Below are 16,492 nucleotides of genomic sequence, written 5' to 3'. Positions count from 1 at the left end.
CAGAGAAGCAGCTCAGAAGACTGCATCTGCCACTAACAAGCGGGGGCTGTAAGGGAGGTGGGGGTGGCATTGTTTAGAGTAAGGACCGGGCCTGAGGGAGGCAATCTGAGAGGGCAATCTGAGAGAACTAACTTGAGATAGCAAACCAGACTGTGGGATAGCTACCATGCAAAAAGGCCTAACCTAAGACACCGCCAGGCTTGCTCACAGAACAAAGGACTGACTAGAGCTATGCAAAAAGCCCTAACCTAAGACACCTCCAGGCCTGCTCACAGAACAAAGGACTGAGCAGAGCTAGCCGGCTGCGGAACAGCCTGTCCCCCGCTGGAGACAGGCAGGCAAGGGCAGCCAGAGCTGGAAGGGGGCAATTGCAGCCCCAGAGAGGCATTGTCTACCTAACTGCAAGCAGGCTTCATTACTAACCAAGATTTCTTCGGATTCTGGACAGTCAACATCCACCTGAGAAGGTGCGCCGGTTGTATACCCAGAAAACCGAGCAGCAGGGATTGGGGAGGCGATAAGTCGCAGCGACTGTGCTCACCAAACGCCTGGTCACCTGAGCTGCTCGGACCTGGGAAGGGCACAAAACGCAGGCCCAACCGAGTCTGCTCCTGTGAGGGCTACCTGAGTACCTGAACCTGAGCGGCTTACACCTGGGAGGTGCATACAACCCAGGGCTGGCCTCAGAATGTTCCAGGCAGAGCAACCTAGAGCGTAAGCAGTGTAGACAGGGAAAGCACACACACCGTCATCAGGGGCAAACCCAGTGTGGCTGAGACACTGCGAGCACACGCCAATGTTATTTGTTTGCAGTGTTCTTTCCTCCCCACAGCACGACTGAACAAGTGAGCCTTAAAAAGTGTCCACCACCGCCCCCCTTGTGTCAGGGTGGAAATTAGATACTGAAGAGGCCAGCACACAGAAGAAGCTAAAACAGAGGGAACAGCTTTGGAAGTGACAGAAGAATTCTAGCTCCACCCACCAGAACACCAACATAAGCTTCCCTAACCAGGAAACCTAGACAAGCCACCTGTCCAACCCCACCCACAGCGAGGAAACTCCACAATAAAGAGAACTCCACAAACTGCCAGAACACGGAAAGGCCATCCCAAACACAGCAATAAACAAGATGAAGAGGCAGAGGAATACCCAGCAGGTAAAGGAACAGGATAAATGCCCACCAAACCAAACCAAAGAGGAAGAGATAAGGAATCTACCTGATAAAGAATTCTGAATAATGATAGTGAAAATGATCCAAAATCTTGAAAACAAAATGGAGTTACAGATAAATAGCCTGGAGACAAGGATTGAGAAGATGTAAGGAAGGTTTAACAGGACCTAGAAGAAATAAAAAATAGTCAATATACAATGAATAATTCAATAAATGAGATCAAAAACACTCTGGAGGGAACAAACAGTAGAATAATGGAGGCAGAAGATAGGATAGGTGAGGTAGAAGATAGAATGATAGAAATAAATGAAACAGAGAGGAAAAAGAAAAACAAATTAAAAGAAATGAAGACAGTCTCAGAGACCTCTGGGACAATGTTACATGCCCAACATTCGAATCATAGGAATCCCAGAAGACGACAAAAGAAAGACCATGAGAAAATACTTGAGGAGATAATAGTTGAAAACTTCCCTAAAATGGGGAAGGAAATAATTACTCAAGACCAAGAAAACCAAAGAGTCCCAAACAGGATAAACCCAAGGCGAAATACCCCAAGGCACATACTGATCAAATTAACAAAGATCAAACACAGAGAACAAATATTAAAAGCAGCAAGGGGAAAACAACAAATAACACACAAGGGGATTCCCATAAGGATAACAGCTGATCTTTCAATAGAAACTCTTCAGGCCAGGAGGGAATGGCAGGACATACTTAAAGTGATGAAAGAAAATAACCTACAGCCCAGATTACTGTACCCAGCAAGGATCTCATTCAAATATGAAGGAGAAATCAAAAGCTTTACAGGCAAACAAAAGCTGAGAGAATTCAACACCACCAAACCAGCTCTCCAACAAATGCTAAAGGATCTTCTCTAGATAGGAAACACAGAAAGGGTGTATAAACTCGAAACCAAAACAATAAAGTAAATGGCAACGGGATCATACTTATCAATAGTTACCTTAAGCGTAAATGGGTTGAATGTCCCAACCAAAAGACAAAGACTGGCTGCATGAATACAAAAACAAGACCCCTATATATGTTGTCTACAAGAGACCCACCTCGAAACAAGGGACATGTACAGACTGAAAGTGAAGGGCTGGAAAAAGATATTCCACGCAAATAGAGACCAAAAGAAAGCAGGAGTAGCAATACTCATATCAGATAAAATAGACTTTAAAACACGGGCTGTGAAAAGAGACAAAGAAGGACACTACATAATGATCAAAGGATCAATCCAAGAAGAAGATATAACAATTATAAATATATATGCACCCAACATAGGAGCACCGCAGCATGTAAAACAAATGCTAACAAGTATGAACAGGGAAATTAACAATAACACAATAATAGTGGGAGACTTTAATACCCCACTCACACCTATGGATAGATCAACTGAACAGAAAATTAACAAGGAAACACAAACTTTAAATGATACAATAGATCAGTTAGATCTAATTGATATCTGTAGGACATTGCACCCATAAACAATGAATTTCACCTTTTCTCAAGCACACATGGAACCTTCTCCAGGACAGATCACATCCTGGGCCATAAATGTAGCCTTTGTAAATTCCAAAAAATTGAAATCATTCCAAGCATCTTTTCTGACCACAATGCATTAAGATTAGATCTCAATTACAGGAGAAAAACTATTAAAAATTCCAACATATGGAGGCTGAACAACACACTGCTGAATAACCAACAAATCACAGAAGAACTCAAAAAAGAAATCAAAATATGCATAGAAATGAATGAAAATGAAAACACAACAACCCCAAACCTGTGGGACACTGGAAAAGCAGTGCTAAGGGGAAGGTTCATAGCAATACAGGCATATCTCAAGAAACAAGAAAAAAGTCAAATAAATAACCTAACTCTACACCTAAAGCAAATAGAAAAAGAAGAAATGAAGAATCCCAGGGTTAGTAGAAGGAAAGAAATCTTAAAAACTAGGGCAGAAATAAATGCAAAAGAAACAAAAGACACCATAGCAAAAATCAACAAAGCCAAAGCTGGTCTGTTGAGAGGATAAATAAAATTGACAAACCATTAGCCAGACTCATCGAGAAACAAAGGGAGAAAAATCAAATCAATAAAATTAGAAATGAACATGGAGAGATCACAACAGACAACACAGAAATACAAAGGATCATAAGAGACTACTATCAGCAATTATATGTCAATAAAATGGGCAAGCTGGAAGAAATGGACAGATTCTTAGAAAAGTACAACTTTTAAGAAATAGAAAATCTTAACAGACCCATCATAAGCACGGAAATTGAAACTGTAATCAGAAATCTTCCAGAAAACAAAGCCCAGGTCCAGACGGCTTCACAGCTGAATTCTACCAAAAATTTAGAGAATAACTAATACCTATCCTACTCCAACTCTTCCAGAAAATTGCAGAGGAAGGTAAACTTCCAAACTCATTCTATGAGGCCACCATCACCCTAATGCCAACACCTGACAACGATGCCACACAAAAAGAATACTACAGGCCAATATCATTGATGAACATAGATGCAAAAATCCTTAACAAAATTCCAGCAACCAGAATCCAACAACACATTAAAAAGACCATACATCATGACCAATGGGCTTTATCCCAGGGATGCAAGGATTCTGCAATATCCACAAATCAATCAATGTAATACACCACATTAACAAATTGAAAAATAAAAACCATATGATTATCTCAATAGATGCAGAGAAAGCCTCTGACAAAACTCAACATCCATTTATGATAAAAGCCCTCCAGAAAGCAGGAATAGAAGAACACACCTCAACATAATAAAAGCTATATATGACAAACCCACAGCAAACATTATCCTCAATGGTGAAAAATTGAAAGCATTTCCCCTAACATCAGGAACAAGACAAGGGTGCCCACTCTCACCACTACTATTCAACATAGTTTTGTTTTGTTTTGGTTTTTTTTTTTTGAAGTTTTGGCCACAGCAATCAGAGAAGAAAAAGAAATAAAAGGAATCCAAATTGGAAAAGAAGAAGTAAAACTCTCACTGTTTGCAGATGACATGATCCTCTACATAGAAAACCCTAAAGACTCCACCAGAAAATGACTAGAGCTAATCAAAGAATATAGTAAAGTGGCAGGATATAAAATCAACACAGAGAAATCCCTTGCATTCCTATACATTAATAATGAGAAAATAGAAATAGAAATTAAGGAAACAATTCCATTCACCATTGCAATGAAAAGAATAATATATAAGAATATATCTACCTAAAGAAACAAAACACCTGTATATAGAAGACTATAAAACACTGGTGAAAGAAATCAAAGAGGACACTAATTGATGGAGAAATATACCATGTTCATGGATCAGAAGAATCAATATAGTGAAAATGAATATACTACCCAAAGCAATCTATGCTGCTTCTGTTGCTAAGTCGCTTCAGTCATGTCCGACTCTGTGTGACCCCATAGATGGCAACCCACCAGGCTCCCCCATCCCTGGGATTCTCCAGGCAAGAACACTGGAGTGGGTTGCTATTTCCTTCTCCAATGCATGAAAGTGAAAAGTGAAAGTGAAGTCGCTCAGTCATGTCTGACCCTTAGCGACCCCATCGACTGCAGCCCACCAGGCTCCTCCATCCATGGGATTTTCCAGGAAAGAGTACTGGAGTGGGGTGCCATTGCCTTCTCCCAAGCAATCTATACATTCAATGAAATTCCTATCAAGCTACCCATGGTATTTTTCACAGAGTTAGAACAAATAATTTCACAATTTGTATGGAAATACAAAAAACCTTGAATAGCCAAAGCAATCTTGAGAAAGAAGAATGGAACTGGAGGAATCAATCTGCCTGACTTCAGGCTCTACTACAAAGTCACAGTCATCAAGACAGTATGGTACTGGCACAAAGACAGAAATATAGATCTATGCACAAAATAGAAAGACCAGAGATAAATCCACATGCCTATGGACACCTTATCTTTGACAAAGGAAATAAGAATGTACAATGGAGAAAAGACAATCTCTTTAACAAGCAGTGCTGGGAAAACTGGTCAACTGCTTGTAAAAGAATGAAACTAGAACACTTTCTAACACCATACACAAAAATAAACTCAAAAATGGATTAAAAATCTAAACGTAAGACCAGAAACTATAAAACTCCTAGAGGTGAACATAGGCAAAACACTCTCCAACATAAATCACAGCAGGATCCTCTATGATCTACCTCCCAGAATATTGGAAATAAAAGCAAAGATAAACAAATGGGACCCAATTGAAATTAAAACCTGCTGCACAACAAAGGAATCCATAAGCAAGGTGAAAAGATAGCCTTCAGAATGGGAGAAAATAACAGCAAATGAAGCAACTGACAAAGAATTAATCTCTAAAATATACAAGCAACTCCTGCAGCTCAATTCCAGAAAAATAAATGACCCAATCAAAAATGGGCCAAAGAACTAAACAGACATTTCTCCAAAGAAGACATACAGATAGCTAACAAACACACGAAAAGGTGCTCCACATCACTCATTACTCAGTTCAGTTCAGTTCAGTCACTCAGTCGTGTCAGACTCTTTGCGACCCCATGAATCGCAGCACGCCAGGCCTCCCTGTCCATCATCACCAACTCCCGGAGTTCACTCAGACTCACGTCCATCGAGTCAGTGATACCATCCAGCCATCTCATCCTCTGTCGTCCCCTTCTCCTCCTGCCCTCAATCCCTCCCAGCATCAAAGTCTTTCCCAATGAGTCAACTCTTTGCATGAGTTGGCCAAAGTACTTAGAGAAATGCAAAGCAAAACCACAGTGAGGTACCATTTCATGCCAGTCAGAATGGCTGCTATGCAAAAGTCTACAACAATAAATGCTGGAGAGGGTTTGGAGAAAAGGGAACCCTCTTACACTGGGAATGCAAACTAATACAGCCACTATGGAGAACAGTGTGGAGATTCCTGTAAAACCTGGAAATAGAACTGCCATACGACCCAGCAATCCCACTTCTGGGCATACACATAGAGGAAACCAGAGTTGAAAGAGACACGTGTACTCTAATGTTCATCACAGCACTGTTTATAATAGCCAGGACATGGAATCAACCTAGATGTCCACCAGCAGACGAATGTATAAGAAAGCTGTGGTACATATACACAATGGAATATTACTCAGCCACTAAAAAAATACATTTGAATCAGTTCTAATGAGGTGGATGAAACTGGAGCCTATTATGCAGAGTGAAATAAGCCAGAAAGAAAAACAAATACAACATCAGTTCAGTTCAGTTTAGTTGCTCAATCATGTCCGACTCTTTGCGACCCCATGAATTGCCTCACGCCAGGCCTCCCTGTCCATCACCAACTCCCAGAGTTCACTCAAACTCATGTCCATTGAGTCGGTGATGCCATCCAGCCATCTCATCCTCTGTCATCCCCTTCTCCTCCTGCCCTCGATCCCTCCCAGCATCAGAGTCTTTTCCAATGAGTCAACTCTTTGCATGAGGTGGCCGAAGTATTGGAATATCAGCTTTAGCATCAGTCCTTCCAAAGAATACCCAGGACTGATCTTCTTTTACTAACGTATATATATGGAATTTAGAAAGATGGTAACAATAACCTTGTATGCAAGACAGCAAAAGAGACACAGATGTAAAGAATAGTTTTTGCACTCTGTGGGAGAGGGTGAAGGTGGGATGATTTGGGAGAATGGCATTGAAACATGTGTATTATCATATGTGAAACGAAGCGCCAGTCCAAGTTCCATGCATGATACAGGATGCTCGGGGCTGGTGCACTGGGATAACCCAGAGGGGTGATATGCGGAGGGAGCCGGGAGGGGGGTTCAGGATAGGGCAGATGTGTACACTCATGGTGGATTCATGTCGATGTATGGCAAAACCAACACAATACTGTAAAGTAATTAGCTTCCAATTAAAATAAATAAATTTATATAAAAAATTTTACAAGAGGCAAGGAGGAACACTAAATATTGTTAAAATGTGGACCCATCAGGAAGATATAAACCTAGGGATCTAAAACATATGAAGCACAAATTGAGAAGTGAAAGCAGAAATATACAGTTCTCAAATAAACTTGGGAGATTTCAATGCTATACTTTCCATATGGATAAACAATTAGAAGATCAGTAGCAAATAGGGGAGTTGAACAATACTCTAAACCAGCTATATCTGACAGACATGAACAGACAACCTCTCCAACATCAGCTTAGTAGTGTTTCTGCTGAACAGATTTTCTCAAGAACTTAGTGGATCTTCTGTAAATGTCAGTGGGATTCACTCATCTAGGCAAAAGCCACATTTATCGATCTTTTGCAGACAAACCCTTCCAAGCTTTGCCCTCCTGCTGAAATAGTAGGAAACAGTACCCTTAAGTTTCCCAGAGGACTTCTAATTTGGTTGATATCTGTGAGGGAAACCCTTATCCTCTTTTTGGGGAGGGTGTGGTTAAAATGATTTTTATTTATTATTATTTTTAATTGAAGGATAATTGCTTTACAGTATTGTGTTGGTTTCTGCCATACATGAACATGAATCAGCCAAGTATACATATGTCTCCTCCCTCTTAAACCTCCCTCCAACCTACCCTCCCACCCCTCTAGGTTGTCACAGAGCAGTGGGTTGAGCTCCCTGCATCATATAGCAAATTCCCACTGGCTATCTATTTTACATATGGTAATATGTGTTTCCATGTTACTCTCTGAATTCATCTCAACCTCTCCTACCCTTGTTGTGTCCACAAATCTGTTGTACAGTTGCTCAGACGTGTTCGACTCTGCAACCCCATGGACTGCAGAATGCCAGGCCTCCCTGTCCATCACCAACTCCTGGAGTCCACTCAAACTCATGTCCATCAAGTCGGTGATGCCATCCAACCATCTCATCCTCTGTGTCCCCTTCTCCTCCTGCCTTCAATCTTTCCCAGCATCAGGGTCTTTTCCAGTGAGTCAGCTCTTCACATCAGGTGGCCAAAGTATTGGAGTTTCAGCTTCAGCATCAGTCCTTCTAATGAATATTCAGGACTGATCTCCTTTATGACGGACTGGTTGGATCTCCTTGCAGTCCAAGGGACTTTCAAGAGTCTTCTCTAACACCACAGCTCAAAACATCAATTCTTCAGTGCTCAGCTTTCTTGATAATCCAACTCTCACATCCACACATGACTACTGGAAAAACCATAGCTCTGACTAGGTGGACCTTTGTTGGCAAAGTAATGTCTCTTCTTTTTAATATGCTATCTAGGTTGGTCATAACTTTTCTTCCAAGGAATAAGCATCTTTTTATTTCATGGCTGCAATGACCATCTGCAGTGATTTTGGAGCCTGAAAAACTAAAGTCAGCCACTGTTTGTTTCCACTGTTTCCCCATATATTTGCCATGAAGTAATAGGACCAGATGGCATAATGTTAGCTTTCTGAATGTTGAGTTTTAAGCCAAGGTTTTCACTGTCCTTAACTTTTTCACTTTCATCAAGAGGCTCTTCATTTCTTCTTCGCTTTCTGCCATAAGGGTGGTGTCATATGCATATCTGAGGTTATGATATTTCTCCCAGCAATCTTGATTCCAGCCTGTGCTTCTTCCAGCCTGGCATTTCTCATAATGTACTCTGTATATAAGTTAAATAAGCAGGGTGACAATATACAGCCCTGACGTACTCCTTTGCCAATTTTGAACCAGTCCATTGTCAATGTCCAGTTCTAACTGTTGCTTCTTGACCTGCATGCAGGTTTCTCAGGAGGCAAAGCAGATGGTCTGGTAGTCCCATCTCTTTCCGAATTTTCCACAGTTGTTGTCATCCACACAGTCAAAGGCATTGGCATAGTCAATGAAGCAGAAGTAGATGTTTTTCTGGAACTCTCTTGCTGTTATTGATGATCCAGTGGATGCTAGCACTTTGATTTCTGGTCCCTCTGCCTTTTCTAAAACCAGCTTGAACATCTGGAAGTTGATGGTTCATGTACTGTTGAAGCCTAGCTTGGAGAATTTTGAGCATTACTTTACTAGCATGTGAGATGAGTACAATTGTGTGGTAGTTTTAGCATTCTTTGGCACTACCTTTCTTTGGGATTGGGATGAAAACTGACCTTTTCCAGTCCTGTGGCCACTGCTGAGTTTTCTGAGTTTGCTGGCATATTGAGTGCAGCCCTTTTACAGCATCATCTTTTAGGATTGTTTCCATTGCTGCCCTGTAACTAGGTTCATCAATACTGTCTTTCTAGATTCCATATATAGGTGTTAATATACCATATTTGTTTTTATCTTTCTGATTTACTTAACTCTGTATAATAGGCTCTAAGTTCATCCACCTCTTTATTTTTTTTTTTTTAATTTTTTAGTTTTTTATTTTTTAAATTTTAAAATCTTTAATTCTTACATGCATTCCCAAACATGAACCCCCCTCCCACCTCCCTCCCCATAACATCTTTCATCCACCTCTTTAGAACTGGCTCAAATGCATTCCTTTATATGGCTGGGGAATATTCCATTGTGTATTTACACCACAGCTTCTCTATCCATTCATCTGTCAATAGACATCTAGTTTGCTTCCATGTCCCAGCCATTATAAATAGTGGTGCAGTGAATATTGGGGTATGGGTGTCTCTTTCAATTATGGTTTTCTCAGGGTATATATAGCCCAGTAGTAGGGTTGTTGGCTCATATGGTAGTTTTATTTCTAGTTTTATAAGGAACCTTTCTCCTTAAAACGATAGGAAGGCCTATTTTTGTGCCTGATTACTTTACCTTTTAATCTTACTGAAGTTTTAGGGAAAAGTTGCACAATCATACTAAACAGAGATTGACTGTGAATCTCTTAATTCTTACAGATGGTGAGAAATTTCAAAATTCTAAGGTCTTGATTTCATTTTGTTTAACAGTTCTTTCCTCAATTTATTATTCTCCTCTCGCATATTATCATAAATTGAAAAAAAAATTCAAGAGTCACTTTTAACCCTTTACTTGGAAGTCTCCCTAAGTATAAACCAGGTTTTAAGTATTTTCTTAACCATAACTCTAGGTATAATTTTGCTAAGTTTTTTTTTATCACTTTGTAACAAGAATCTTCCTCCTTCTGTTTCTAATAACATGTTCCTATATTTCTTCTGAGCTCTCACTGCAGCATACTTAAAGATTAGAAAATGGATTACCACAACTCAAAACACAGATATCCCAGCTACTGTCAGGAGTCTGGCAAGACTTAGCTGCGTGCTGTATTCAAGGTTTATAAGGCAGCACTCCAGGTGTTGACTGAGCTGTGTTTTCATCTAGAGTTTCAACTAGATAAGCTGCTCTTAGCTTATACATATTGACAGAATTAATTTTCCTGTGATTTTAGGAGTGTTCACAGTTCCTGGCCACATTATCTTTTCCATAGGCTTTCCTTCAACATGATAGCTTACTTCTGTAAGTCAGCAGGAGGGAAATTGTCTCTAGAGAAGGGCTGAGTCTCTCTTCAAGGCCTTTTGCCTGATTAAGTTGAGCCTATCCAGGATAATTTTCCTTTTGGTTAAAGCAAAATCAATTGATTTGGTCCTTAATTTTATTTGAAAATTTCTTCATCTATGCTACATTCTATTGTTTAGCAGCAAAGGGAGGTCATTAGGTAGGCCTTGAATCATGGAGCTACACTCATTTGCGTGCCAAGTGGTAAGTATATGAGAAGTCCTCAGTCCACTATTTGACATAAATAGATGGGGAAACAGTGGAAAGAGTGTCAGACTTAATTTTGGGGGGCTCCAAAATCACTGCAGATGATGATTGCAGCCATGAAATTAAAAGACACTTACTCCTTCGAAGAAAAGTTATGACCAACCTAGATAGTATATTCAAAAGCAGAGACATTGCTTTGTTAAGGTCTGTCTAGTCAAGGCTACAGTTTTTCCTGTGGTCATGTATGGATGTGAGAGTAGAACTGTGAAGAAGGCTGAGCACCGAAGAATTGATGCTTTGAATTGTGGTGTTGGAGAAGACTCCTGAGAGTCCCTTGGACTACAAGGAGATCCAACCAGTCCTTTCTGAAGGAGATCGGCCCTGGGATTTCTTTGGAAGGAATGATGCTAAAGCTGAAACTCTAGTACTTTGGCCACCTCATGTGAAGAGTTGACTCATTGGAAAAGGCTCTGACACTGGGAGGGATTGGGGTCAGGAGGAGAAGGGGACGACAGAGGATGAGATGGCTGGATGGCATCACTGACTCGATGGACATGAGTCTGAGTGAACTCCGGGAGATGGTGATGGACAGGGAGGTCTGGTGTGCTGTGATTCATGGGGTTGCAAAGAGTCGGACATGACTGAGTGACTGAACTGAACTGAACTGAAGAGCACAAGCTGGAATCAAGATTGCCAGGAGAAATATCAATAACCTAGGTATGCAGATGACACCACCCTTACTGCAGAAAGTGAAGAGGAACTAAAAAGCCTCTTGATGAAAGTGAAAGAGGAGAGTGGAAAAGTTGGCTTAAAGCTCAACATTCAGAAAACAATCATGGCATCTGGTCTCATCACTTCATGGGAAGTAGATGCGGAAACAGTAGAAAGAGTGTCAGTCTTAATTTTGGGGGGCTCCAAAATCACTGTAGATGGTGATTGCAGCCATGAAATTAAAAGGCGCTTACTCCTTGGAAGGAAAGTTATGACCAACCTAGAGAGCTTATTGAAAAGCAGAGACATTACTTTGCCAACAATGATCCTTCTAGTCAAGGCTATGGTATTTCTAGTGGTCATGTATGGATGTGAGAGTTGGACTGTGAAGAAAGCTGAGTTCTGAAGAATTGATGCTCTTGAACTGTGGTATTGGAGAAGACTCTTGAGAGTCCCTTGGACTGCAGGGAGATCCAACCAGTCCATTCTAGAAGAGATCAGCCCTGGGTGTTCTTTAGAAGGAATGATGCTAAGGCTGAAACTCCAGTACTCTGGCCACCTCATGCGAAGACTTGACTCACTGGAAAAGACTCTGACGCTGGGAGGGATTGGGGGCAGGAGGAAAGGCGATGACAGAGGTTGAGATGGCTGGGTTCCTACACCGACTCGATGAACGTGAGTTTGTGTGAACTCCAGGAGTTGGTGATGGACAGGGAGGCCTGGCAAGCTGCGATTCATGGGGTCGCAAAGAGTTGGACACAACTGAGTGACTGAACTGAACTGAAGAGCTCAGTAAATGTTAACACTTCCTGTCTTTTGATTTTTCTAAAGTCTCTGCTGGAACCACAGTCTCGGTGCCCAGAGGGATGTGGGACTCAATGAGGTAAATCCCACTGAAGGGGAGGCAGATCTGAAGGAGTTTGCCACCACCTAGCCAAAGGAGAATCAGATTCTCTTACTTACAAGAGCATGCTTCACAGTTTAGGAAAATCTGGAGAGAGGAACTGTTAGTGGAGACTTGAAGACCTAAACCAGAGAACTTGGAAGGAATGCATATACAGATCAGGTTCCAGGAAATTTTTCAATGCATCAGGGTAGAGTAGAGAAAGGAATTAAGAGAGAAGCATAGCCCAGGGAGTGTATTCCATCCAAAGAAGTAAGATGGCTGTTATATGAAGATACATATAAACTTGAAGATATCCTTTTAGTTGACCAAAGGGACTTGGAGTTTAGGTGGCTTAGGATTATAACTGAGCTATTCTGTACATGAAATTCATTTGGTGCCTAAAGCTATTCCAGGCAGTAGAGGCAAATTTTAAGAGACGATATTCAGTTCAGATTGGCCTATGAACTAAAATAACCTGAAAAGTGGTAAGGGAAAACCTCATGAAAAGAGAAAAGGCTGTTTGAATGGGATGAATAAATTCCAAGGACTAGAGCAGCCTTATGGGACCAAGAATGGAAATGTAGGAAAAAGAGAAGCTCCCCAAGGTAGAAGCAGGTTCCAATCTCCAGGAGACCATGAAGACCGAAAGTAGAATGTCAGACCCACACCACTCCAGGGAGAATAAATATAGGGTTTAATGATAATATGTCAAGTCCAATAAAGATTGGGAAGCTTACATACATTGGAGAATGAAAGGAAAGATCAAGACTTAAGGGTCTAAATTAAGGCCAAGGTTTTTTGTTCGTTAGATTTTTACTTTAACTAGAAACTACATACCACAACTGCAGTCAGGAACACTGATCCTGTAGGTTTTCTTTCAGAAGTGACTTCCCATCTCCTGAAGCTTCTGCCATGAGATAATAGGCAATATTAGGAAATAGCATTGGAAATTTCCAATTAGGAAAGAATAGGAAACAGCAATATGAAAATTGTTGCCACATGGAATATAACTTTCAAAATTTTGCTATAGACTGAAAGTTAATGGAGGTGCTGTGTGTCTTTTCTGCTAATGTTTTAGCAATTCTATTATTTTCTTGTTGTCTCAAAATGGGGAGATGCTTTCCCTTAGGAGATGTGGGAAACTGTAACCCAAAGAAGGCCTCTTTAGCATTTGAAATCCCATAGTCATTGACCTCTATATAGGTTAGGAAGGAACAAAAAATGTAGAACAGTAGCTGTAGCTGCTGTTTCCCTCTAAGACTTTAAGACTAAGCCTACTGACCTAGAATTCTCAGAGCTGCCAGTTCGAGAGCACAGACAAAGACACATATAGAGAAGGGTAGACTTCTCAAAGATTGTCTCCATTGGATGGTCTGGTTCAGATTTGGACAGATATTGTTGTGACACTGGAAAGCTGGGGAGTCTGTCTGTCCTGTTACACTGTCAGGCTCCTGTCATTCTTCATTCTGCATGAGTAACTGTGCTGAGTGTTGGGTAGGAGTTGAATGTGTCAGAAGACATTTTTCAAGATTACTTTCCCTGAAGGGAACTGGTACACTATGGATATATCCCCACATTAGAAGATGATCTGCCTGTGATTTGAAAGCATTGGTTTATGCCCCAATGGACACAACCTTTGATCATCAAGCAGCATGGTAAAAGTAAGATTTTATATTGACTACAGAAAGTGTAATGTGGAAATCAATCCATATGTTTAATTCTTGCTAAAGACTGAATCCTTGGTATCTACTGTAACCTAACAAAATGATCTCTGCTGAACGTGAATGCAGAGGCCTTTACTAGGTGTATGTAGTTCCAGAAGACACTAGTATTTTCCTGAAGAGTAAATCAGTTTTGCAGTTAAGTTGTATACCAGGATCCCTCCCTTCCACCTCCAACTAGAGTGTCTGGGAAGAAATCCTCTGAAGTCACATAAAAATCACATTTGTCAGTTCCAGCAGGGATCTAGTAATAGTAATAGTCATAGAACTATATCATTGTTGAAGATCCTCTTTTGTCTTTTATCGACTTATTTGGAAAGAAAAATACATATAAAATAGTGTGTATATTTGAGCACTTGTGTATAAGGCACTTGTTCTAATAGTTTCCAATGTCAACAAGTCATTCTTTGTAGCTTTGTGTGCCTCACAGCTGATACTGGCGTTGTTCAATGAAAGAGAAGTAGAGGTATGTGTAGCAGGAAGAAGGATGAGGAGAAGAAAAGATTCTTTTAGTTCTTGTCTGCTTTGCTTTTGCCTACCGTGAAGGACTTTTGGCCTAGAGATAGATTATTTAGCCATTTTCGTGGTAATGGAATGATTTTATCAATGGTTTCTCTACCTTGCTTATAATATGAATATGAAGTGAAATGATAGTCTCTTAGTTTTTTCCAACTCTTAGTGATGCTATGGGCTCTATGTAGCCTGCTAGGCTCCTCTGTCCATGGAGTTCTCCAGGCAAGAATACTGGAGTGGGTTGCTGTTCCCTTCTCCAGGGAGTCTTCCAAACCCAGGGATCAAACCCAAGTCTCCTTCATTTCAGACAGTTTCTTTACCATTTGAGTCACCACGGAAGTGTATAATTTTGGTCATTTTGTGTGCCAAATTATAGAGATAGATTTAAAGAAGGCAAGAATCTATTCAAAACAGGCAGAAATTACAGCAAATTAATGCAGGTGTTAAGGATTGTAATGTCCTTACTCTTCTGACTGATTGAATTTGACTTGGTTTTAAACCAATTTAAAGTTAAAAACATGAGTTAATCTTTGAAAGTAGTTGTCCTCAGACTTTATATTGAGTAATGATTACCTGAGGACATCTTAAAAATGTGGATTCCCAGCCCCACTCACAGTGAATCTGACATGGAAGGTCTAGCTTATTGCTCAGGAAGTGTGGTTTTTATAAACACCTCAACTTTCATTTTACAAATGCTGCCAAGTGGTGAATCACATTAAAAAAAAACCAGTGTAAAAAATAAATTTGCCATTTCTGTTGACCTGAACATGATGATGTATCATTTGACTCTCTTTACTTCTCAGTTTCCAGTTGAAGTATGTTTCTATCTCAGTATTTGAATGAATACACATGAAAATTCAACTACTGTGCTAGAATGTTCAGCTGAGTTAAATTTCTTAAGAGTTTAACTTCAAAGGATAAAAGAAATGGAAAGGCCTGTGCAGAGGTATAAAGCTTTTTAAGGAGACAGGTTGGCTATATCCAGAAATGCTGCTGACATGTGACTGAGTCTAATATGGTTAGAAAAATTATCTGAAATTTCTGATAATTTCAGAAATTATCAAAGAAAAAAAATAGACTATTTCCCAGAGCTGTAGTAGGCCTGATTGGCCATAATGAAAATTTAGATCAAATGTTATATGAAGTTAACAACAAAAGAAACAACTCTGTTTACTATATCCTGGAAATACTCTCCTATTCATAGTATAGATAGTAAGGAGTTTGAATATTAAGCAAATGAACAATCTTGGTTATTTATAGATATGTTACTAATAAAAGCAGACAGATGTCAGAGTTCCCAGTAGTAGCATAGTATTGCTACATGATATTATAGCACTATTTTCAATATTCTTAAAGTATATGATTTGGATGCTAAGATTATCTGTCAACCATATTAGTAAAGGAAAAAGTAAAGCTACTAGTGTAAATGATTTTTTATTGTATGAGGTAAAAATTGAAAACAGTTATAATGAAAATTCTAGCTAGTTCATACAAGCAATGAATGCTTGAGAGGGTATGGAGAAAGGGAAACCCATGCACTGTTGGTGGGATTGTAAATTGACATAGCCATTAAGGAGAACAGTATAAATATTCCTTCAGTTCAGTTCAGTTCAGTCGCTCAGTCGTGTCCGACTCTTTGCGACCCCATGAATCAGAGCACCCCAGGCCTCCCTGTTCATCACCATCTCCCTGAGTTCACTCAGACTCACATCCATCGAGTCCATGATGGAATCCAGCCATCTCATCCTCTGTTGTCCCCTTCTCCTCCTGCCCCCAATCCTTCCCAGCATCAGAGTCTTTTCCAATGAGTCAAATTTTCTCATGAGGTGGCCAAAGTATGGGAGTTTCAG

General features: G+C 40.2%; 1 protein-coding gene across 7 annotated transcripts in view; it reads right to left on the bottom strand.

Annotated features, from left to right (window-relative positions):
• MRPL17 (mitochondrial ribosomal protein L17) overlaps nucleotides 1-16,492 on the bottom strand; it is a 127,065-nt gene that overhangs the window by 73,150 nt on the left and 37,423 nt on the right. For 6 of the 7 annotated variants that reach the window (XM_060399974.1, XM_060399973.1, XM_060399971.1 and 3 more), the window contains one exon: nucleotides 13,246-13,315. The exons of the other annotated variant lie outside the window; for it this stretch is intronic. In XM_060399974.1, coding sequence (XP_060255957.1) covers nucleotides 13,246-13,315 — 70 coding nt within the window. The remainder of the gene's footprint in view (nucleotides 1-13,245; nucleotides 13,316-16,492) is intronic. 7 annotated transcript variants of the gene reach the window in all.

This window comes from Ovis aries, chromosome 15 (assembly GCF_016772045.2).
Source record: "Ovis aries strain OAR_USU_Benz2616 breed Rambouillet chromosome 15, ARS-UI_Ramb_v3.0, whole genome shotgun sequence".
Lineage (NCBI taxonomy): Eukaryota > Metazoa > Chordata > Mammalia > Artiodactyla > Bovidae > Ovis > Ovis aries.
The sequence above is the reverse complement of the archived record's forward strand: the minus strand, read 5'-3'. Positions and strand labels throughout refer to the sequence as shown.